The sequence below is a fragment of the Pavona decussata genome, unplaced genomic scaffold (assembly GCF_977016875.1).
Source record: "Pavona decussata unplaced genomic scaffold, jaPavDecu1.1 SCAFFOLD_11, whole genome shotgun sequence".
In the NCBI taxonomy this organism is placed as follows: Eukaryota; Metazoa; Cnidaria; class Anthozoa; order Scleractinia; family Agariciidae; genus Pavona; species Pavona decussata.
The window spans coordinates 4,943,919-4,967,788 of record NW_028145434.1 but is presented as its reverse complement, the minus strand read 5'-3'; the positions used below and the strand labels follow the sequence as shown (position 1 = coordinate 4,967,788).

The following is a 23,870-nucleotide window of genomic DNA, read 5'->3' as shown; positions in this document are numbered from 1 at the left end:
AGCAGAGAAAGAAGGAGTATTTCTTTGTAGCATATATCATGACAGCCATAAGTATTAAAACATGAAGAAACTTCTTCGTTATGTTTAATACAGCTTTTAATTAATTAAATTTTTGTTTATAATATTGTAAATAAAATGTTTATGCCCATGAAAAGAAAGAAGAACTAGGCAAACGGGGGAACAACTGAACAAACCAGAAACGCAAACGAACGAACAAGCGTAAGCCCGCGCGAACGAACAACCAGACGAGCGAACGGATAGCCGAATGACCGAGTTAACGATCAAACGGTCCATCGAGCGCTCTCCGGCGAGAGCGAACGAACGAAGAACCATTTGTTTCTGTTGCATATTATAGAGAGGGACGAGTAATAGCTGAGTTTGGTAAAGCTTTTGAAAAATTACCCACATTCCCTCAAAGTATTTCCTTGTCGCTAGGCTCTCCAACAACGTTAATTGTGTATTTGTCCTTGGATAGAATTATTTCATGCCTTAAGTGTGGTGATTTTGAACAAACTTTTCGCACATGGTGGTAAAAATTTGACCAAGCTAATCTTCAAACGTTCAAATGCCCAATTAGTTGCCCTGGAAACGAACGTTGAAGTTTCCAATTGGTCGGCGCATTATGTTTATTAGAACAACATACCTCAGATTCATCCGAGAAGTTTGCCCGTCTTAGTACTGCAGTTGCTCCTTCCCGGGCTAGAGATTGTCGAGCATCACCTTGCCTCAGTACGTGTCTTTCCTTTGGATTTTAATCTCGCTTTTTATTTAAATTTATCATGTTAGATCGAAATTTAACCACAATTCTAGACTGTAATTAAAGTGAGATGCGGTAAGCAATGCATTAGCTCGGGTAGGCGAGTCAAATCTGAGCGCTTTCCGTTTGTCTGAACTGGCCCACCAGTTTTATCATTTCGCAAACGGAATGCACCATTTTGAATAACAGTTTATACGCAACTTTTTTAATTTGCTTCAAAATGGCGCATACCACTCTCAGAATTTGCCATTTTGAAGAATTCGAAGAATCAGTCCTTCAAATTGGTACAAATCATTTACGGACCAACCATGCGGTCTGGCTGGCCAGTTCCTACAAATGGAAAGCGTCCAAAGCGTTTATGTGAGAAGATGTTGTCCCGGCTAGCAAGGTCAACCGACATTTCAAAACGGGTGATCTTCCATGCTGGGTACCTTGTTAGCCGGGGCAACTTGAGCTTCTCATGAAACTGTTCACCCCATTTCATAAAACACCGTTTAGACTGTCACTGCGCTGTCGTAAGACTAATCGCTCCATTAAGCGAGTAGGACTACTTTTGGGCCGGAATAACCAACTGAGGTCTGTCTTTTGGAGATTTTAAAGAGGAAGTTCCAGTATAAAAGGGGCCTGGCCTGGCCATTATCACCTTTAGTTGTCACCTTAAGTTGTTTTTTTCTACAGCCCTTACCGATAAAATTGGATTAGTTCTCAGAATAACTCGTACCCTACGTACTGAAAAAAAAAAAAAATACAACTTGATATCTCATATTGCTGTGATGATGTTATGAAATTTTGAGGCATGTTTTTTTTTCAGAGGACGCTTGAGTCAACAACTTGCCACGACTGAACGACGTCTAAATTTGCATCTCACGCCCACAAAGGTGTGAAGTTCCTTTTATAGCGAAACTTCTTGTTTAAATCCCAGGAAGGTCTCACTTTCATGAGAAACGTTGAATATCGGGCTTACATGGCTAAATTTGGGGGTTAATTTTGCGTTGAATGCAATTGGTAGAAAAAACTTTGATTTTGAGGGAAGCACTATAACCAACATCGCCCGGAACATCTACGAATGTTCGGGATGAGAAAGAACTTATTTTATTTTGCTTTCGGCCCTTTTCTTCTCCAAAGATGTAAGCTGCGACCAGATTGACGGCGATGAAAAATTTATATGATTTGAAATGAAGCACAAACCCGATTTCGGAGCCCCCTCACCTCCCCCTCTCCCTGGCAAAATCTCCCGGCAGATTTAGAAAATTGCTGTTTAGGTGACATTTTGATCCAGTTTACTTTAATTACTAATAATTGATTACTATCCTAAAATGTTCTTGGTTTGACTTTATAGCAAAGATGCAAAAAAAATAACACAACTTGCACCGTAGCAATTTTTTTACTGTCCTAGCTTGAAACTATTTATATGATTGGAAATATAATGTCTGTTCGGATATTGAGCCAGCAGCTCCAGAGTAGAAAATAATATCTGAAAACAATTTGCCATTCAGTTGTGGTTTGGTTTTCGTTGGAGTCTTTCTGGAATCTGAGGGGCTTTAAGTAAAGGGTCTAATCTTGATGAATTTGCAAATTTGTCGAAAATTCCCCTAGTCAGGTTGGAAACTGACATGTCCAGTGTTGGCTGGTGCACGTGCATGGAATGACCACGGAAACAAGTGCAAATATTAAAATTTCTTTCTATTCCTTTTTCTAATAAAATTATACTTTCTAGGATTTTTAATCCGGTGGCCAAACGAATGAAATCATTCATTGTTTCTCCATGGGTCTCCAACTTGAAATCTGTCAGTTATTCATCAGACACTTCACTACCTTTTGGTTTTCCATCGAGAAATTTTGTTCCATTTGGCTGCTGAAGCGTATCAAAGCGAAGTATGAGATTTAAACCAGTTTTATAAGAGAGGTGATATCGAACCGGTTTACTTTCGGGCTCTCCAGTACTTTTACTAGGTCAGAAATCGTTTTATTCTTAGTTATGCCAAGAATTTCCAGGAGTTTAATGGTGGGGCTCCCGTTGTCCCTTTTGTATTCGAGTTTTAGGTATCTCAAATCATCTATGTGGATCTTAAACTCAGCGCCTATTCTTTGCCAGCCATAGAACCGTTCGCCTTTGCGGTGTACGTCCAGCTTTTTCATAAGCATTTCTTGAAGTTCCAGAGGCAATGTAGCCAGGTTGCAATCTGAAAAGGAAAATGGATATTAAAATAAGTAACTAACTTACTCGCTATCCAGCTTGCCAATCAATCAATCAATCAATCAATCAATCAATCAATCAATCAATCAATCAATCAATCAATCAATCAATTAACCAATCAATCAGTCAATCAATCAATTAGTCAATTAATTAATTATTTAATAATTAATTAATTTCTTTAATCAAGTAATTGTGGGCATTCGTGAACCAAATGCCGGATAAAGAAGAACAATTGAAACAGGAATAATTCAAACTGCCCCAGAGTGCCTGCGTGCTAATAATTCTATAAGATTATAATTTTGTCACCTTATTGATCAGTAAAGGAAATGAACAAAACGATAACGTGCTTGCATGACAATAACAATATGATCATTCACATTGCCTAAGAAAGAAAGAAAGAAAGAAAGAAGAAAAGAGACTTCATTGCACTTTCACACTAGATTACGTTACGTTAAGCTGTTTTTGTATATTTGTCTTTGTACACCCACCGATACCCCATAAAAGGTAAGGAGTTTGGCATTAGGCCCCTACCAAGAGACTTGGCCCCTACGTATAACCTAAGACCAAACATGTAACTAATTACAGACACCTATCAAAAAAGAAAGAAGGAGAGAGACTAAAATTCAAACGTCTAAAATTGATGAGCCACTATTTCTTCCATGGTACAGTAGAAGTAATATTTCAAAATTCAAACAGCACATATTTGTAAACAAAATCGACCATTTTCCTGAACAGCTAATAGGACAACGAAAATTAAGCACTGGATTCACATATCATTTACTAAATAAATGTTTATTGTCTTACTGGTGTCCAGAGACTTACCGGAGTTAATCTCTATTTCTGGTTGTGTTGTGTCATTGAGTGACTTGTAGACCTTAGACGTCTTGCTACAGGCTTTGACGTAGTTATAGATGGAGTCTGCGAGAAGAGCCGACAGAATTGCCAGGGTAGTCGCAAGAAAACCCCCGACCATATATGAAAATATGACGTGCACTGTTGGACAGTGAGACATTGTAGTGAGGACGTTTTCTGGAGGGGGTGGGTGTGGTTCATGAGGTCCAAACCAGCTTTCTGCCTCTGGAAATGGAGGAGTCATTATTGCTTGAGAAATTGATGGTTTCCTTTTCGGAATGTTCCTTCCAGGTCGCCTCCTTTTCTTTTCTGTATCACCATTCTCAGAGGAATCTTTTGTGAGAAGTGAAGAAGAAGGTATTCCTTTACTGTCTTTAGGTGTCAGAATTGCCATATCCAAACTTACTTCTTCCGATACATTTGGGTCTTCAAATTCTGCCATGTCAAAGGTATCAGAATGGAGAACTTGAGGCCAAGAATCACTGAAATCTTGAGTTCGGAATTTGACCTTCTTGGTCTTGTCTTTTTCACTTGCAGTGTAGGCAATTTCATTTTGCTCAGCTGAAAAATCAACTTTTTTATGTTTAGTTAGTCTTTCCCAAAAATTAAACTTTTTTCCATTGTACCTTGTCAGCGCCTTTGTTTCCTTTCTTGGGATAGTTTCTTTGTCATCTCCGTTAAGATTTACATTGTGCTCATGGTTACTTGGTATGCATGTTTTGGTACCATTTGGCCAACAGGGAACGTCTTTAAAACCCAACAACTGCCTCAGTTCCTCACGGCGTACAGTTCCAAAGCTAGTAAAATGACACTGATGACAACAAAAAAACAAATAAGATGGGTGGGATAGGGAAGGGTTGGATGGATTGATGGGTGGGTAAGTGGAAAGTGAATAAAAATAACCACACATTTCCGTCCCATAGAGAAATGTGTCAACTGAACCATGTTAAAGACTGTATCAATTCACAGTAAGGTAGCGGGTGCGTAGTCTTGGGTCCAAGTTAATCTCCCCCTTGCAAAAGTCTGGTTTAAGATCATTGTTTCCCTCAAAAATGTCGTAGGACTCTTAGCTTTTCAGCCTTCAAAATCCAAACACCAAACTTTTCCAGCATGGCGTCTTCTGAAATGATCTTTATGGTTATTTATATATAAGTGTATTTTTTTGTTTAGTTAGCTTAACGAGATATTAGCATATCTACGCTACTCTGTAATCCAAATCTAGGTTAAATCAAGTTTGATGATCCTTAATGATGAGTTTATCAAGAATCTTTTAGCAATCTTACATATTCTTACAAGATCTTGCAGGAATCTTGCAGAAATCTTATAATATTCTTCCTGATTTTTCTAAGCTCTTGCAAGCAATCAACTTCGAAATCAATAATAAAAGTCATATAAATGTTTTCCAACAAAAAACAAAATATATTAATGCAGTTTGTTTGACGTAACAAGCTACATGTAAGTAATAGCTCCTATTTCAACAAGTTTACATTTATTCAACTCACATGCACTATGATTTTGTACAAAACTAAACTGAACGACAACATTATCATTTTTGCGTTCGAGGTACGAGATTGTGTTGCGTATTCTATGCCTTATTGCGTGTCCTGTGCAATTCATAAGCGAGGGTTTTTTTGTGAGATTGCCTTCGTGTCGATCGTCGACACACATTTGCCTCGCTCTGAGGCGCTTGCTTACGTTCTACCTCACTTCGACCCCCTAACTCACGTTGTGATTCATGTGTCCTCGGCATTTTCATCCGTTGGCTGAGGTTCTTTTTCGCTGAAGGTCTACTATCATCTTTTAAAAGTTTGCTGCAGGTCTACTATCGGTCTGTGGAATTATGGCGTTACAGTATTGTAAAGCAAACGATCGTGCTTCATTGTAAAAGTCTGCAGCGGCCATTGAGCCCAAGAAAAACACAAACTAAACTCGATGGAGTTTGTGTAAAACAGCCAACAGATTGCGTCGCGTCTCACAACTCAAATTCAGAGGCTTTGTTTCTTTCACTCTTTGACGAACAAGGACATATACGAGATCGTTGGCGATAAACGATACGGTACCACACAGTTTTTATCTCTCTGAATTCATGAGGTTTCTATAATAATTTTTTATGCTTGTACAAGGCTTTCAATATGCTTATTCAATCTGAACATTCAAAATGTTTATCGCTTCATATATATAGTGTGTGTGCGGACACGTGACCCTTGATTTACCGTCCGCCATGTTGGAGGACCACTTTGATGGGTTTTCCCTGTGTTTACCATTCAGAGTGCGGGCATCGCAAGTGCTTTCAAGATATACCTCGCATTTTCCTTTCCTTCCTTGTGAATTAAAATCGGAAAGGTAGCTAATTTACAGTGCCCTTTGGTCATTTAAGGTATATTTCAACCACAAAGCCCCTTTATATCGATTTTTTGAGCCCTATTTTTTTCAATTTCTAAAACCGATTATTCCGCTCACTTTGTTTTGTCGGCCCGATTACTTTTAAATTTGAAAACATGATCCCGGTGTTGAAAATCGGTGAAACTAATAAAAATTGGTTTTAGTGCAACAGTTTCTTATAAATTGGGATCATTTTCATTTTCGACATGACTACGAGTGAAGAAATCATGACAAAAAATTGTAAAATCTACCAGTCTCACGGCGTATCTCTGCGCGATTTGTCTCGGTTCATTGATTGCACGCTACAATTTGTCTGCCTGAATTTTTTTATTCGAATTTAAATGGTTTCCATGAGAAAATTGCCTTGATCCACGCGCGTTTCAGTGCAAGCAGCCTTCGAACGATCAAACTAGAGTGTGAATTGGTCTTGTTGATATAATGCCGTCGTTTTGTTTAATTGTTGGTTGTGGGAACAAAAGCGACAAGTGTCCGAATGTAGCGTTTTGCCGTGTTCCGAAAGTTTTAACAAACCAAGGAGAACAAACGGAAAGATGGTCATCAGAAAGACGTACTCTTTGGTTAGCGGCAATCAGCAGAGATGACTTGACAGAAAAGATTTTAGAAAACGACAGAGTTTGTGGGAAACATTTTATCAGTGGCAGAGCAGCCCAACTTTGGGATAGATTCAATCCCGATTGGATCCCAACTGTGCACCTTGGTCACGAGAAAAAATTAATCGACGAAACAGCAAAATCACAAGCTAATCTGGAGCGTAGTGCCAGAATCAAGGAGCGCAGAAAACGTAAAGCCGAAAGAGAAGAAAAGGAAAAAGTGAAAGTTATGAAACTGGAGGAGGCTAGCGAGCCAGTTGAAGCGTTAATTGATGACATCGAAGATGTTACAGCTGATATGAGAGAGTTAAAATTAAAACATGTTGCCACAAATACAGACGAATCTGCCTGTCTAGCTGGTCGGCAGGGGGTGCCAGGACAAGTTTACGATGAAGAGTATTTTTGTAATGATGATGACAAGGTCAGATTTTACACTGGATTGCCTTCATACGAGATTTTGATAAAAACATTTTCCTTTATTGCTCCTCACGCAACTAGGCAATTCTCCCGTGCTCGCTTAAGCAAGTTTCAAGAATTTATTATGGTCCTTATGAAATTACGGCTAAACGTACCTCACCAGGATCTCGCCTATCGGTTTGGTGTATCTCGATTTGTTGTTTCAAGAGTCTTCAATTCATGGATCGAGGTAATGGATATTCGCTTGTCTCCTTTGATAGTGTGGCCTGAGCGCAAAGACCTTCAGAAAACCATGCCGAAATGTTTCATAGATGCATTTGGCCTAAAAACAACTGTGATTATCGACTGTTTTGAGATTTTCATTGACAGGCCTACCAATTTGCTGGCAAGGGCACAAACATTTTCTAATTATAAGCACCACAACACCGTTAAGGTGCTCATTGGCATTACCCCCCAAGGATCAATTTCATTTGTCAGTAAAGCATGGGGTGGTAGGGCATCAGATAAGTTTGTAACTGAAAACTCTGGTTTCCTTACGGACTTGTTGCCTGGAGACTTAGTTCTTGCAGACAGAGGGTTCACTGTCCATGAAAGCGTATGGTACTACCAGGCAAGCTTAAATATCCCTGCTTTTACCAAAGGGAAAAGTCAGTTAGATCCAATCGATGTGGAGAAGACAAGAAAAATTGCAAACGTACGAATACACGTGGAAAGGGTGATTGGAGTTTTGAGACAAAAATACACTATTTTGCAAAGTACATTACCTACAGATTACCTCACATGCAGGAAAAAAGAAGAGAAGGAAACCCCTTTGATTGATAGAATCATCAGGGTATGTTCTGCATTAGTGAATCTGTGCCCTCCAATCATACCATTTGACTAAAACTCACTCTTTGTAAGTGAACTAAACATGGCTTTGCATTTCAATTTGGTACACCTATTGAAAAAATAATTGATAATGCTCATAATTCTAGGGTCATAACATTAATGCAATGCTATAATGTCCTGATTGACATTGTCCCTTATTTTATCAGATATCAGAAATATTGCTGTAAGGTATTTTAAACATCTTCTAATTTCAACAAACTTAGATTCATGTTGAAAATTTTAAAACTCTCAAGATCACTGTGAACATTGCCACGTTTGACATAAGAGTCAAACTCTTTCGCATCAATGCAGTAGGGACACTTAACCTCACCCAACCCAAGGCCACAACAGTCATACAGTCATAGGAACAAATGAAATCGGGAGTGGCATGCAAAAATGGGTAATCTTTCTTTATGAATGTACCACACTTGACTGCTTTAAAGTTGTTATGTTTTGCCTTCATCTGCTTTTCATATTCAGCGATTGCCACTGTTGCCAACTCTTCATGTTTGCAGCCATGCCTTGTAGCTGCAGAAGGGAAGTTCAACACGTCGCGATAACAAATTGTTTTGATAAGAGATTGTGATGGCTGTGCAGGATCAGTGTGACATGCTGCATGCCATTGAGATGCACCAATTCGTCCAGCCCTGTGATGATAGAAAGCACTGCTTTTTGCTTGGTTTATGTTTTCTTTGTCAATCATTTCTATTCGCTCATTTGTGAGGCTTTATATTTCAACTTTGTAGCACTGTTCTAGTAGCTCAGTATAATTAAGGTTTATGTATTTCTCATCAAATAAATCTCGGATAGATGGTATCCCTTTCGTTTTGAAATAAATTCATCTGCATATGTTTCTACTAAACTTAGACAAACAGGTTTGACTTTGCATTCATTGAGAGAACTGTACAACTGTTCAAGTTCATCCTCAGTTGGTTGCTGCACTGACCCCTGTACTGTAGGTGATTCTTTTATCCCTGTAGAGGATTGATCACTGTTATCATTCTTGCCACACAAACTAAGATCGTTTAAAGACTTCTCCAGGCTGCCTTCAGTTTTCTTGCTGAGGAAAAGTTGATGTCATTAACTCTGGCGTAATCAGCCTTTTCAACATAACTTGGCAAAATCCAGCCACACTTAACCTGCGTACACGCTAACCTTCCGTTTTGTCTGGTGACAACTTCAAGATAGAATAGTACACTTGCTATATGTGAGCAACACTCACCCAGGCCAGCCATACACCCTGCACAATGTGCTGACATCACGGTACCTTATTCGTTTGTTATAATCCACAATTGCACTAGTGGTTCATTCAGTCTCTGCGAATGTCTTACTTTGGCCAACACCACAAACCTCTTGTTAATCATACATCCAAGGACACTGGAAATGAAGCCACTAACCATCTGGTTGTAAGCTTGAAGGCTTCTGTAAGCTTTAAATTGTGCGTTGGAATAAATCTAGTATCGAGCACAAGATACGAAAGTAAGTTTTAAATCCATGGATTCAACTGGTGGAAGGCATTTCTCGCTCAACGTTTTAGCTGGGATGAGAAGCGGATCTATACCAATCTCAGAAATTTTATCGAGATACCTATATTTTACCTTGCCTTCAAGATTTTCGCTATAATTTGAGAGCATCAGAGGCTCAACCCCTGTTGTTTCAGTCGCCATTTTGATTACGTAAGTCCTCCAACATGGCCGCCAGTAATTTTGTGACGTCATCCGCACACACACTATAGCGGCGGGATTTTCGCGTAGAGTACATTCAAAATGCTTATTGCTTCATAGCAGGGAAATTTTCGCGTACAGTATAAAAATATCTATCTCGTTGCATTAGTAAAGAGTAGTAGCAAGTATACCGTCTCGGTAACATTTTCATTTCTCTGAATTTTGAGGTTTCGACAATAGACTTTTATACTTACCTATAGCTAGTAAATAGTAAGATTCGTAGCAAATGGAAATAAATAGTCCATCGACTACGATAGCATTTTTATTTTTGTGTTAGATTTTTATGCACGGTAGATCACGCGCATTTGGTTATCTTCAATATGCTTATTAGATCTCAACATTTAAAATGTTTATCGCTCCATAGCAGCGGGATTTTCGCGTAGTGTATAAGAAATACTCTTATTGTTGTTAGTAAATAGTAGTAGCAAGTAGAAATAAAAAGTATACCGTCTTGTATTAAAGTACGGTACGTTCCTCAATATTTAAAGACGTTACGAAAATATTTTGCAAATGTCACGCAATCTGAATTACGCTTTTTCTCTGTCAGATCCGTCACGTACTCGGGTTCGCTCCCAACTTCAGGGTGAAAGCGTGAAATAATCCCTCATGCTCCAGATCTTCACCCTCAAAATTGAGACTTTTGTTTCCCCATTAACTCTGTTGTATTCAGGCTGGGTAAGCAGCAGTACAACTGGTTATTAATTTGAAAAGGAAAGTTCAAATATTCTGTGAAGATGATTATTAAAGGGGCAGTATCATGGGAGATCGATGAGAGATACCATGATTTTTGGCCAAAATTTACTAAATTTAAACTTTGAACACTGTGTTAATTAATTTCTCCATCGCTCATTTAAAGAAATATTAATTCTATTGATTCTAAGACGAAAGGTTGAACCAAAATTCAGTACAACCGGCGATTTTAGTGCGTTACAACAGCGAAATTTGAAAACGTCCGCCAGACGTTTTCAAATTTGAGCCCCTCTCCATCTTGGTCATCTGCCGGCGAAAATATCCTTAGATAGTTTCTTTGCATTCTGATGGTTTTTTAATGGAATTTTGTCATTATATCCTGGCTGCTATCAACCGAATAGCGTCTTTCCGATTTTCAATGCGTTACTAAAAATAGCGTGATACTGTCCCTTTAATTACAATAAGGAAAAGCTGCATAAAGAGCGAAACGAACGAAATAAGTCATATTAAAAAGAACAGGAAAGGGCCCACCATACCTAAGTTTTGTGCTATGTAAGGAATCGAACGCACTCCAATAATCTGTGATTACTACTAGTACCATAGAGGTACTCAAGATGAATAACCAATCTGTTCATTTTCTTGCACCATTTCATTAGTTCCTTTTGTCTCATGGATCAGAAACATCTATAGCTATTTTATATTACATCATGGATCAAAAACATCGATAACTATTTTATATAACATCATGGATCGAAAACATCTATAGTAATTTGTTACATCAGCATTTGTAATAATGTTGATATTATTATTCGGTGCTTGGTCAGCTGTTTCAAGTTTAATTAGGTCAATTTAAAAGCTGCCATTATCAAGTTCTATATTGCATATGTCAAAGAACAACAAAAAGAAAAAAACATCAACTCTGAATAACTGACTTGCTTTGGTTTTTCACATAAAAAAATCCTGGACAAAAATCAACTATTTATGTCGGAATAGTTGATAGAGGGGACACCTCCACTAGCTATGGTGGGGTGGGTTAAAGTGTTTCTTCAGTCTGTTATTGATGGCTAGGGTACAAAATGAAAAGGCAAAATCTCTCTATCAAAGGAGATTATATTTGCATGGTTACATTCTCACAAGATCTGCACATAACTCACAGAGGCTCACGCAGTTCAGTTGGCTCTAAAGTGCACTTCGACTGTGGTGGTTCAGAAAAAGTGGATATCTACAGTTTGCTGCCTGAAGCCATAATTTTTAGCTTAACAGACTGAGGTAAAATCCAAAGGAAATGTCTCCTGTACGCTTGAATTCCGCTTAAAATATGAAATGAATGATTTTTTTCTCTGAGCCTGCAGTGGCATATCTGCTGTTCTAAATGGTGCCCAGTCTTCCCAGTCTGAATGAAATCCAAGACGGCTGCCGGTGTTGCTGTGATTCCACGTTTTTCCACGTTTTCTGGCTCATTCTAAAAGCTAGCATTGCGCATGAAAGTCGTAGGAATTATGATTCAAAGCATTACTGTTCTTTTTGGCATTAAATGGAATTTAGATTCATCAAAGAAGGTTTGTAAGTAACAGTGTTCGTAGGACCGTGCATTTAGTTATTTTTTTATGCAAATGAAAACTGTAAGTCTTAACAGTCATATCTTTTAAGCCTTTGTTTAGAAGCAAATATGTCTGCATAGTATCAACTTAGGAGAGTGGAGAAAACAGTATTAAAATGTATAGATGTCACAACAAACAACTAGATTTTGTTATTGCATGAAAGTAAAGAGATTATCAGTGTGAGAATCTTACTGTTAATTTATTCTTAGATGCTGTCAAGATTCGTTTAAGATATTGTGAGATCTTAATAAAGAATTGATCTAACATCTTGTTACGATTTTTTTTATTTTAGGTTTTACAAGATCTTCATAAGAACTGCTTAAGATCGTATTTGTAAGTTATGCTAAGATCTTACCAAGATAATATTTATTGTAAGGTAGTAAGATATTAATCATAATGGTTGTAAGATCTTGGTACAAATTTCGATTAAGATCTTATTAAGAAATATTAGGAAATAGGTAAGATCTTATCAAAATCTGTTAAAGATCTTGTTTTGAATTTATAGTAAGATCTTAACAAGATTCTTGTAATTTAATTCTTAATATCTTAACAAGAATGTTAATTAGATCTTGTCATAACTTTTGATAAGATCTTAATAAGAAAATATCATGAAATGGATAAGATCTTATTAAAAAAACTTTTAAGATCTTATTGACTGTTAGGTTGAAGATTTTATCAAATTTCTTACATTATCTTACAATAATTTATTTTAATAAATTATAAATCTTAAAAGATTTTGTAAGATCTTATAAGGCTGAAGATTGTCAAGTTTTTGTTAAGATTTCATTAAGAAGTGTTGTAAGATCTTATTAAGATCTGAAATCTTAACAAATATTAACAAAATTTTATCAAGATCTAAATGTTATTTTCATTATTTTAAGATTCTTACAAGATCTTAATAAGATTATTACCTGGGGTAGCTCCAAAATACGAGCGAAACATATTCATTAGTTATATCAACTTACCAAACACAGGAAGCTAACTCCAATAAGAATGATAAACACAGTTTTCCAGTGAACTCGCAATATCCTCATTTATTTGCTTTTAACTTTTAATCACTTCTACAAAATTAAAAGAAAAAAATATATAGATATATTGAGTAGGCAAATGTATAGTTATTATTTTGCCATTGTCTTGAAACACACTTGTTTCTCCTCTCAGAGTGATAACGAACTATTTACTGTACTGTCACATCTAAAAGCAGCACAACTGAACTATAAGAGCCACAAATATTTACATGCAAGTGGCTTTGACTGAGATGCTTCCTGTATTCTTCAGAACCTTCTGACTTAATTTTTTTCTGGGATGAAATACCGTATACTAGATGCATGACTTTTCTTTCATACCAACGTGTCGTAAACGGTCGTAGCCTATTCTGTGCAGCGCCAGATAAATTTACCAACATTTTTCTGTTACCATAGTCCCTAAAAATTTCATCTGAACGTGATTTAATTTGCTATTAAGTTATTGTTGTTATTCTTCAGTGATCGAATTAACTCAAGTGGTTCATTGAATTTGCGCCATGTGAAACTGCATATCGTTTAGTATTAACGCCTTTATACAGTTCGCTTTCGGACAGATCTTCTATTTAGAGAGTGCAAAAAGGAAATTTCTTAACCTTAAGTAGAACTTGTGGCGAAATATATGAAACTCAAGGCAAGAAATTCATATCCTTCTTCAGTGATTCAGTGAACTGGAAATACTGATTTGAGACTAGCTTAATCGATCGCTTTTCGAAACAGAATTTCAGGGAATAACTTTCCATGGAAATTTCAATATCCAGCTAAAAGCTAAGGTCTCCTAATGAACCTTGAAATTACTGCGTGACTGACTTTGTAGTCGCTTTACTGGAACGAACAAACCATTTCTTTTGAAAATATTAGGCCTCAAAACTATGAAATAAGATCGTTCGTTCATCGAAACCTTGGTTTGACTGAAAAATTAAAAATATTTCCCCTTTTTTCTTTTCACATTTTAAGGTTTGTTCCTGAGAAGTGGCTTAGTAACTGCTGCAGTAGACGAAGCGTGACCCTATGCTTCGATCTGACCAAGATATTGACTATCTCTCTATTGAGACATAAGACCCATGGTTAATGCTCCTTAAACATTACGTAAACTATGCAATAATCTTTTTTGAAGAGAAATTATTTGAAATTCTGGAAGAACGCAAAGGAAAAAGCAATAGTAAAAGAAAAAACTTGGAGACGGCATTACTTATGTATCCAATCAAATCGCTCCACGTCTAGAAATCGAACCGTGCATATCCACGCGATTAGAGTTCATTGTCAGTTTACAAACGAAAATAATCTTTTTTTGTAAAGAAATTGTCTCCAAATTATCAATTGTACCTGATATTCTAGTAGCCACTGATTGCAACAAAGGCTTTACTAGCTACTGCAAACTTCTGAATACTCTAACCTTGATCTTGCTAGCACTAGGCTAACAAAACTTCTGGATTTATCGAGACATTAGATTATAACAAACATGGTTACGTATTTACAGTCTAGTCCAACAAAACAGGCTAGAATGGTGCAGGGTACTCAATAAATCAAGTAAATTTACTTGCCTTTGGCACAGAGTAACGGGAATATTAATCAAAACAATGACCACTGGTGTTTCCACAAGGCGGAAGTAGGCCCTTGGTCAAGTCGAGTGCACTATCGAACTAAACGAGCTCTCTGCAGTACAAATGCGAATCTGGTTGGATTTGTCAAGTACCGATTTGCACTGCACGGATAACCGGCCGTTGTTGCCGGCTCAGGGCATGGTTAAACCGTAGCCTACGAGATTAAATAGCGTCAAGATGTTGGGTAAAGAAACAACAGCGGTCTGTTACTCGAGAACGCATCCGGGAAACGGATTGTTACTCCCTCGAAATCGAGGCTTCAAACAAACAATAACTGAAAACACGGGGATTCCCCTGCAATAAAGGGCCTGCGTGACTTTCAGTTTCCATATGTGACTGAAGAGCTCTTTGCCTTGCATCCCTGCACAAGTGGCTTGTTGATTGTTTTTACGCGGGATGACCTGAGACTCAGACCGCATTGAAATTTCGGTAAGGTATCTTTTTTTCCTCCTTGTCACAAATGTGCATATTAATTACGCAGGACGTCTGGGCCGACCGCGTTAAAATTTCGGTCGAGTTTCTTTGTCGTCGTAGTCATCGTAGTCACAAATGTGCATATTAAATCATTCATTAAACCTGGGGGTCCAGTCAGAATCCATTATCTGCGTGTATGTCAGAAGGGAGGGGTCGGAGTCTTTCTACCAGTGTGACGTCACGTAGCTATGAAATCAGCGACCATGGGTTATATGTTCTAAAGTCGACTAAAGATATGAACATTATGAGAGATCGATAGTCTGGTGAGCCCAACACAACCATTATCATAAACCCTAAATAACACAAGCGAACAAACAACCAAACAAAAAAAAAGCCTTATTCCTATGAGAAGAAACGGAACTTTAGAAATACTTGTTCTTCCAGTTGAATCACAGGGTCCAGAAGAATTCTGTTTGATCGTACAAGACACAACTCACCTTATCAATTCTGAAAAAATCTTTACTTAATTTGTACAATGAAGATTGCAAAAAGAAATTGTAACCGGTTTCTCCTTCCATATCTTTTTATGTCCCTCAGTATTGTCTCCTTCGTAGTTTGGTACGTTGTCCCCCATGTTTACTTGCATATATCGTACCGCGGTACGGTACCGTAGTAACATCCGCAATAACATTATTGAGCCGGGATGTGACAGCTCATGAACATCTTGGCTTGACCTTGTCTCCTATCTTATCTTGGCCAGCGCATATTTTAAAAATTCGTCAAAAAGTTTCCAAAATATTGAACCTCCTTAAGCCACTGAAATATAACTTGAGCCCTTTTACTCTTGCGGTCTTAGTGAACTCCTTGGTGCGTTCATCCTTAGAATACGCTGATGTGGTTTGGGATGGATGTTCTGTATCTGATAGTAATTTGTTAAAACGCTTACAAATAGAGGGCGCAAGGGTTGTAACAGGTGCTTTGAAAGGGACAAACAGCGTTTCTCTCTTAAATGAACTTTCTTGGGTCGAACTTAATGTTAGAAGAAAAATTCATCAACTTAGTTTGATGTAAGAAATGGTATTTAAGCTAGCCCGGCCTTATTTGCGCGATCTATGCCCTGATTTCGTTTCTGAAAGATCTTGTTTTAGTCTCCGTTCCGCTAAAAACCTCTGCGTATCCTACGTTCGTACTGATAGGCCTAAAGAATTCTCTTTTTTTTTTTTTTCATCAATAAAATAGTGGAGCAGTCTAGACATTTTCAAGCGCAACCTTTTGAAATGCTTGCATTTTTCATCTAGTAACCACCTTTTTTATATTAGGCATCGTCCAGCGTCAATATCTCACATTCATTTGAGACTTATATTTTTAGTGCCTTAAATTATCAACTTTTTCAGAAAAATTGCTGCCCTTCACCAGCCTGTGCTCTTTGCGATGCACCTATTTAAGACGCGAAACATTATCAGTCCTATACTGTCCAAGTTTTACTGCTCTGCGTGAAAACTTGTTTGACTCCGCTGCACAATTACTTGGAAATAGATGGCATTGTGCCTCAGATAAGAAAAAAAATAACATTATTGGTTTTTAGATGGTATTTCTAATGATGATTTTCAAACTAACGTAAGGTTGTTTCAGTATGTCCAATCGTTTATTTCTTTGTCAAACCGTTTCTGCTAACTTTCTGATAGTTTTTTGTTAGATCGTGACGTGTAAACGTATTCTTCTTTTAATATGCATTGTAAACAGTATAAGCTCTCTAGATGAGCCCTTTGTGCTTTTAGAGCAAATGTTGAAATAAGTGTTGTTTATAAAAAAAATCGAGGAAGAAATTCCAAGCAAAAGTTCACCAACTTTGTTGGTTCTTTGGCATTTGAAGATGAAAGCATTTGGACATCATCTTGTTGAATAATCAATCTCAGACGTCACCATCATCATGCGTATGGCCCAGAACCCTTTCAGTTCTCATTTACTGCTGTTGACTCTCAAACCCTTTTGACTAAAATACACTCCAAGCTGATTACTCATCATGGCCTTGACTTCCTCTTGATCTGTTCAGTTAATAACCCGTACGTAACGCATTCCTCTGTTTTGGTTTTGAACATAACTCTTTCATGAATATGCACATGTTTTTCTCCAAATTTTATCGTGAACTTATCTTTTAGATAGTTTTTTTACTGGCAGAAGTCAACTTTCCTTGATTAAACAATATCTTCACCTTAACACTCACTAGTTGAGAGAAAAGAGAAACTTATCGATCTCTTCTGTGTTGTTAGATGCCAAATCACCGCCGACTGACCTTCCAGGTACGGATTCACTGAGTGCTGGCACTGAAAATTACTCAATATGAGCGCTTTTCGTAAAACGACACCGAATCACTGGTCTTACGGCACCGAGAAAGTTCAGAATGATGCCAAAGAGAGAAAATTGAAAGAAGAAAAGGGAGAAAGAAGAAGGGAAAAGCGTTTACCCAACCTTTTGTGTTTATATTGGCAACCATTTGCACGGTACTGATAAAGAAGTACGACTTCGGTTGGCCCGTTTTCAAAAATCCAGGTAGATATATACGGGCACCCATGGTCCAGCCTTCTGTATACGTAATCACATGGGCCGGGAGAACACGAAAACTTCAGGTACTCAAGATAGTACTACTGGCAACCTACGTGGTCGTCAGAACAAGACACTGCCAAGGTACTGGCACTCTTGTGATTACTCATTTTTGTTCATCCAGTGCGTGATTGCAAACCCTGGAGACAAGCAAAATTCTACGTTCTTGTCCATTCACTGTATGACTGAGTCATAAAATAAGAAATGATTTTCTTTTAAAATTGACAGTCTTTATATAAATTGAATTTCCCTGGCATTCAAACAGTCGAAACTTGAGAAACTTAATTCTTTATTCTTTGTTATTAACCCGTTCATATTCTAGAAGCCATTCTTTTCGTCTCTTTTTTAATAGTTCTTGTATAGATACAGGGGACTGGGAAAACTACAACTGCACTTTGGTAAACACTGGTGCAGTTAAATCTGAAATCATCGTTTTATTTCTCAACATTTGTAAATGTTCCAAGCCAGTGCAAACTGTAAATGAAAAACGGCACGGATTGCATGGTTCTTTATTTTGCTTCATCATCGGAGATTTCTATCCATGGTGAACACAATGAGAACAATGACTGTTATCAGTTTGTTTATCATAAATAGGTATTTCTAATGAAATACTGTAGGGCATGTGAGAGATCGGGTTTTTTTCTATAAACGTGACTAACGAAAGTTCACGAACAAACGCGACTTTTATTCTTGTTCTGATGTCATCACTACATTGCAGAAAATCCTCTGATTAAATTACCATTCAAAAAAATTGACAGTAGTACTTAAGCTGTCAATTCAGGCATTTGTATGATCAGTTGACAGGCAGATGGCCTTTGAAAAATTATTCCCATAGAAAATAAGATTCAGAACGCGCTCGTTTCGAAAGAAGACACTTCATCGTTTAAGTTAACCCTAAAAGCAAATCATGAGTGAATGGTACTGGTATACCGGCTGGCTACCCTCATTGCTGGCTGTTGCTGGAAACGCAATTGTTATTTATTTAATTGTCACACGCCGAAGACTTCACACTACAAAAAACCGTTTTGTACTATCGCTTGCGGTAGCGGACTTGTGCGTTGGGGGATGTTTCTACCCAGGACACGCGATTTGTCATCTGTTGGCTTCGTCTTGCAAGTACGCGATGATCAGCGATGACATAGCGGTGCTTGCGATTTACTCATCCGTCTGCAATCTTTGCGCGATGGCTCTTGATCGGTTCATTGCCATTGTTAAACCGCTACAGTATGTGTCGTTGATGACTGCTAAACGAGCCACAGGTTTGACAGTCGGCGCTTGGCTTATCCCAATCTTCGTTTACTTCATTCCCTCCATTTGCTCCACGTTCAATTTATTCACCATAAATCTCAAGGTCAGCGTTATTGTTTGGACCACTATCTTCGAATTTATTCCCTGCACTGTTTTACTGCTTGTTTCAACGCAAGTAGCCATTACATCAAGGCGACATCACCGCCATGACGCGCAACTTAACTCACAGATACGCTTCAACCGGCCGAATGTAAAGTACGCTCTTAAATCAACTTCTTCAGTCAAAGTGTTAACAACTGTGGTCACTATTTTTCTCCTCTGCTACGCGCTCGAGGTTTATAGTTCATTTTGCCACTTCACCGCGTTGTGCACCACAGACAAAAACATATTAAATAGTGTCTTCTTGTTAGTTATTCTAAACTCTGCTGCGAATCCGTTCGCTTATGCACTTTTCAAACGAGATATCAAAAACGAATTTGACAAACTCTTTTGCGCAAAAACCGTACAAAAGACAACACGCAATTCTGAGCGAACAGGAACAAGCGTATAACATTTGCCTTAAAGAGTATAGAGGACTACCGAACAAATGGTTATTTTAACTCCATGTTAATACAGAAAATGTTTTGCGCCCTGATCATAATAAAAACCACCTTAATAATAATAAACAAGAGGAAATGGAAACTGGGCATATACTATCAAATATATTGAAAATTGACAGAAGCATGATTTTCAAATACTGTTAACAAAGCATCTTGTAAAAACAATGTGGAAAGTCGTCTCAAACATTTCCTGTGATAAGTTATGTCTCTGTCGGTTTTTCATTTTACCAGTTTTGATAGCTTTTAAAACATTCTTATGTGTGCAAATTTAAATACTGAAATAAAATGGAAACTGTGATAATCGAGTCAAACTTCATCAATCATCGAGTGATCGTCTACATGTGCTTGAGAGCAATACACACTGTAGGAACACAGGCAATAAAGTAAGGTTCACTCAATAATCCTTAGTGGTGTCAAAAATACTATGACAACTATAAATTAAAATGATGGCATATAGGTCTCCTCCGCGGCTAGTTGTGGTAATCGAGTCAAACTTCATCAATCATGAATGATCGTCTACATGATGTGTTTGAGAGCAATACACACAGTGGGAACAAACGCAATAAAGTAAGCTTCACTAAATAATCGTTAGTCGTGTCAAAAATACGGTGACAACTATAAATTAAAATGATGGCATATAGGTCTCCTCCGCCGCTAGTAGTGAACTTCATGAAAGACAAATGGTTGTTGTTTTAGCCTACGTTTTTCATTATTTCGTTTTAGTGCCTTCAAATGGACATTTCACCCGAATAACCATTTCAATCTACCTGACGAAAAGGAGTTAACATTGCTTGTCGTACGTGAATATGATATGCACGATAAGAATCAGTTTTGACACATGCGGTACTTTACGCTTGCGCATAATTTTAAAAGGTTTTAGACTTCAGAAGTTTTTTCCAATGCTTTATAAGCTTGCGGAACTTATTGATTAAGTGTTGATAGGTTTACGTTTAGCGACTTATTTCTACTGTATATATAAACTAAGGATCAAAATGAACGTTACGAATAAAGTAGAGGACAGCAGATGTCTCGGCAATTTTGTACTCAAAAGGCTTTAAAAGGTATTGAAACATTTCAACAAGTTTTGGCAACATGCAACACTTTGTTAGCATGGTTACGTAAAGCGGTGTATTTAAAGGTAGCTGTATTAAAACCTATCAGATTTTGTAACCATAGCTTTCTTTACAGGCCACCATTACGCTTAAGAAAGTCAATAATAAATGTCTACATCTTTTAATATACTATGCAAATTTCCACGACAGGAACGTAGGGATTCTAGCTCATGTGTTATTAAAAAAGTCTCTTTGCATTCAAAGTGACCACTAACGGAATCAAAGTTTCTTATGAGAAACTCGTGAATGTAGAGGATATATTATATAAATATATTGCGCATTTGGGCGTCATATGTTTCTAATATATCAACTGATGAAAAAAGAAGATTTAGCATAAATTAGCATAACTTTTTCACAAGTAACTGGCTTTAAAATCATGAGTAGCTGTAAATAAAAGTTGAACGTTAAAATGCTCGTTGTTTTATTGGCAAAGTATGGTGCAAATCTAGCTGAAAAACGACAAATATAGAATTACACATTTTTAATGATGACCATGTAAATCGAATGCAGATCGAGGAAGCCTGCACGTCCTTACAGATAAATTAAAAAAGACTGACCCCTGATCGGCCGACTACCCCGCAGACTACTCTACAAACTGCCCCCATGCAATACCCCCTACGGACTAAGAACTAAGAACCACCGAAATTTTGACACGGTTTGCCCTGAGGGCATCCCGCGTAATGAGGTTGACGAACTGAGCGTTTCTCACTTGCAATACTGTGTTGCGTTAAAAACGGAAATCTCAGATTTCATCAACATTAATAATGGCCAGCCAGAGTTTACGTCGATAAATGCATTTAGTAGTTCCACAAATTTTGCTTTCAAATGAAATCTTTTTTATGGCTCCTTCATCGATCGTGTCGCTCAATTTGATTGCTTTTTTGTTTCGTTCTTCCTTTTCTTACGTTTATTTCATTATTTTTATTATTGTCCAACTGAATATTTTATCTGTGTAACTGTTTTTATATGTACCGAAACAAAAGCCAAATTTCAATCGTGTGGGCTATTAACTGTACATGAGACTTTTTTCGGCACATGCTCAGTGCTCAGTGAAGAAATCTGACAAACTCACAAATGGCATAACCTGAGCAAGGAAAAGGCATAAATTCACGTAGAACAAAAGTGTGACAGGCAATAAGAGGTAGAAACAAAGAAAAACAGTCAGAGTTTTACACTGAGCATAGCCCACTTTAAATAAGAGATTCAAATCTGCGCTCCATTCGACTTTTATGCGTTTCACCTCTCAAAAAAAACTAACGCGCTTTTATTGAGCTACCTTCAAGCTTTCTGGGGATTTAAGTTCATTCGACGTGACCGACTTGAGCTTTACTGTGAATAGACTACTTTAGAGAGATAAAAAACAGTGATAACATATGTGAAGCTTTCATGTAACTATCTGTTAAAACACCTTAACTCTCTTCAGTCTGCCTAAGGCTGTTTGCAGCTGTAATGACTGATTTCTTTGTTAGCTTCTCGATCTTTCTTCCATTTTGAAAGCAAGTAGATGAGAGTTAAGAAATCATACTGTTTATATAGGATTAATTGAAAGTTATTGAAAAAGTCGAGGATAGAGGGAAAGATGTCTCGGCACCTTTGAATTAAAATAAACGCTTACGCAAGAAAAGACAGCTTGATCACCACAGCTTTCTTTATAGGCCGCCATCTTGTGTAAAAGGCTGCAATTATTTTAAAATTATAATTCTTGGTTATCGAAGGAAAGTAATTGCGCCCCAAGTGACTCTTAACAAAACTGCAGGGGGGTGGCTGGCAAGTAGAAAGACTTGTTTATTTTCAGTTCACAAGTGTACGTTGTTTCGGGTACTCATTTATCCGTAGATCACGATTCCGATAATGGAAGCAAAATATATTTTAATATACTCTCCGGTGTTCTTGGGACGCAAGGTTTTAAGCACTTTTAAACTAAAACTTAAGGAAGAATTTTTTTTAGCATACAACTAGCTTCGGCGATGGCTAATTATGGAGGTTTAAGATGATAACTGTGGAATCATGGTAAAAAATGAGAACGTACTTTTATTATCGGCAAATCTATTCTGTCTGATTTTGACATATTAATGAGCCTTTCAACACAAAATCAACACAAAGCCCCCCATCATGCTTTACCCTGTCATTCTTTCGTATATTTACTTTCACTGACAACAAGAACGTTCGCAATTTTGAGAAGATCACCCGCACAAATTCGTTCCGAGAAGCAATGTTCAACACAGAAAGCACAAAAGATCTATCATTATTTGAATGATGGCACTTCATTGTAAATAAAAAGCGATGAGAGTAAAACGGAAGCAATCGCTCACGTCTTGTAGCTGCACTTAATATTCAAATCACGGAGAAATTAATTTCAACACATGAATTGAATTGAAAGTAGGCTAAAATTTTATTACTCACGTTACAAATGGCTGTTTTAGCCATCTAGACAAAACAAATCAAATTCATATACCATTTGTTTCTGCGTATTAAAAAATGTTATTTTTGCGCCCCATTTGGGTTATTATAATTTTTTTTAATTTAAAAAGGTACCATGTCATCTTAGCGTCCACTTGCTTAATTACAATAGAAAAACTGCCACAGCCCAAGGTAAAAAGTTCTTTTTTTTTAAATGAAAAATCAGTATAGCCGTGACATCTACGTGCAAACTCCCGCTTAACGCCTACTTTACTGAGCCACAAAAGAAAAAAAGTCTTCTGTTTCAAGCGTACGAGCGAACAGAGAGTTTGACTAGTATAAGCAAAAAAACCGTGTCTTTTTCAGTAGACTGCTGCCATTCATCACGCATTCTTTTCAGTATAAGCCTTGCGAGTGTTAAAATTTGGAGGATATTAGTTAGCTGATGACAACATGTAGAATTAGAGAACTAGTATAACTACTGCTATCTTCGGAATTCTTATGTGTGAAACGCGTTTTTATGTGTGAAACATAGCTTTTCACTGAAGTGCCGTGGGACTTAAAACTTAATGATGAATTTCATTACATCTGCATTTTAGTTTCTTTATATTTTAATTCTTAAATTAAAATATGATATTATTGTAAATTATTATATTATACCATGTTTTGTGTAGTGATTGGAGTAGAATAGGAACTTTTTTTTAGCATAGAAGAGCCAATTCATTTTTGGAATGCTAAAAAACCTTTATTATTATCATCATTATTATTATTA

The 23,870-nt window shown here is 37.3% G+C and overlaps 3 protein-coding genes across 3 annotated transcripts; 2 read left to right on the top strand and 1 right to left on the bottom strand.

The window, feature by feature from the left end:
• Positions 1 to 2,020: 2,020 nt before the first annotated feature.
• On the bottom strand, positions 2,021 to 14,970 carry LOC146488345 (uncharacterized). Its single transcript, XM_085120176.1, has 4 exons — positions 14,665 to 14,970; positions 13,064 to 13,159; positions 3,777 to 4,617; positions 2,021 to 2,940 (listed from the first exon to the last, which is right to left on the bottom strand). The coding sequence occupies exons 2-4, from the start codon at positions 13,130 to 13,132 to the stop codon at positions 2,642 to 2,644; spliced, it is 1,209 nt and encodes a 402-aa protein (XP_084976302.1). The 5' UTR covers positions 13,133 to 13,159; positions 14,665 to 14,970; the 3' UTR covers positions 2,021 to 2,641.
• LOC146488346 (uncharacterized) lies at positions 6,627 to 8,459 on the top strand. The gene has a single exon (XM_085120460.1). The coding sequence runs from the start codon at positions 6,627 to 6,629 to the stop codon at positions 8,097 to 8,099; it is 1,473 nt and encodes a 490-aa protein (XP_084976586.1). The 3' UTR covers positions 8,100 to 8,459.
• Positions 14,971 to 18,278: 3,308 nt separating the features above from the next.
• On the top strand, positions 18,279 to 21,131 carry LOC146488344 (octopamine receptor beta-2R-like). Its single transcript, XM_085120168.1, has one exon. The coding sequence runs from the start codon at positions 18,647 to 18,649 to the stop codon at positions 19,535 to 19,537; it is 891 nt and encodes a 296-aa protein (XP_084976294.1). The 5' UTR covers positions 18,279 to 18,646; the 3' UTR covers positions 19,538 to 21,131.
• The last annotated feature ends 2,739 nt before the right edge of the window (positions 21,132 to 23,870 follow it).

Coding starts and splice junctions, on each gene's coding strand:
- LOC146488344 (XM_085120168.1), top strand. CDS start 18,647: ATGAGTGAATGGTACTGGTATACCGGCTGGCTACCCTCATTGCTGGCT.
- LOC146488346 (XM_085120460.1), top strand. CDS start 6,627: ATGCCGTCGTTTTGTTTAATTGTTGGTTGTGGGAACAAAAGCGACAAG.
- LOC146488345 (XM_085120176.1), bottom strand. CDS start 13,132: ATGAGGATATTGCGAGTTCACTGGAAAACTGTGTTTATCATTCTTATT. Junction 4,618..13,063: donor GAGTTAGCTTCCTGTGTTTG/GTAAGTTGATAT, acceptor TGTTGTCATCAG/TGTCATTTTACTAGCTTTGG. Junction 2,941..3,776: donor AGAAATAGAGATTAACTCCG/GTAAGTCTCTGG, acceptor TTTCCTTTTCAG/ATTGCAACCTGGCTACATTG.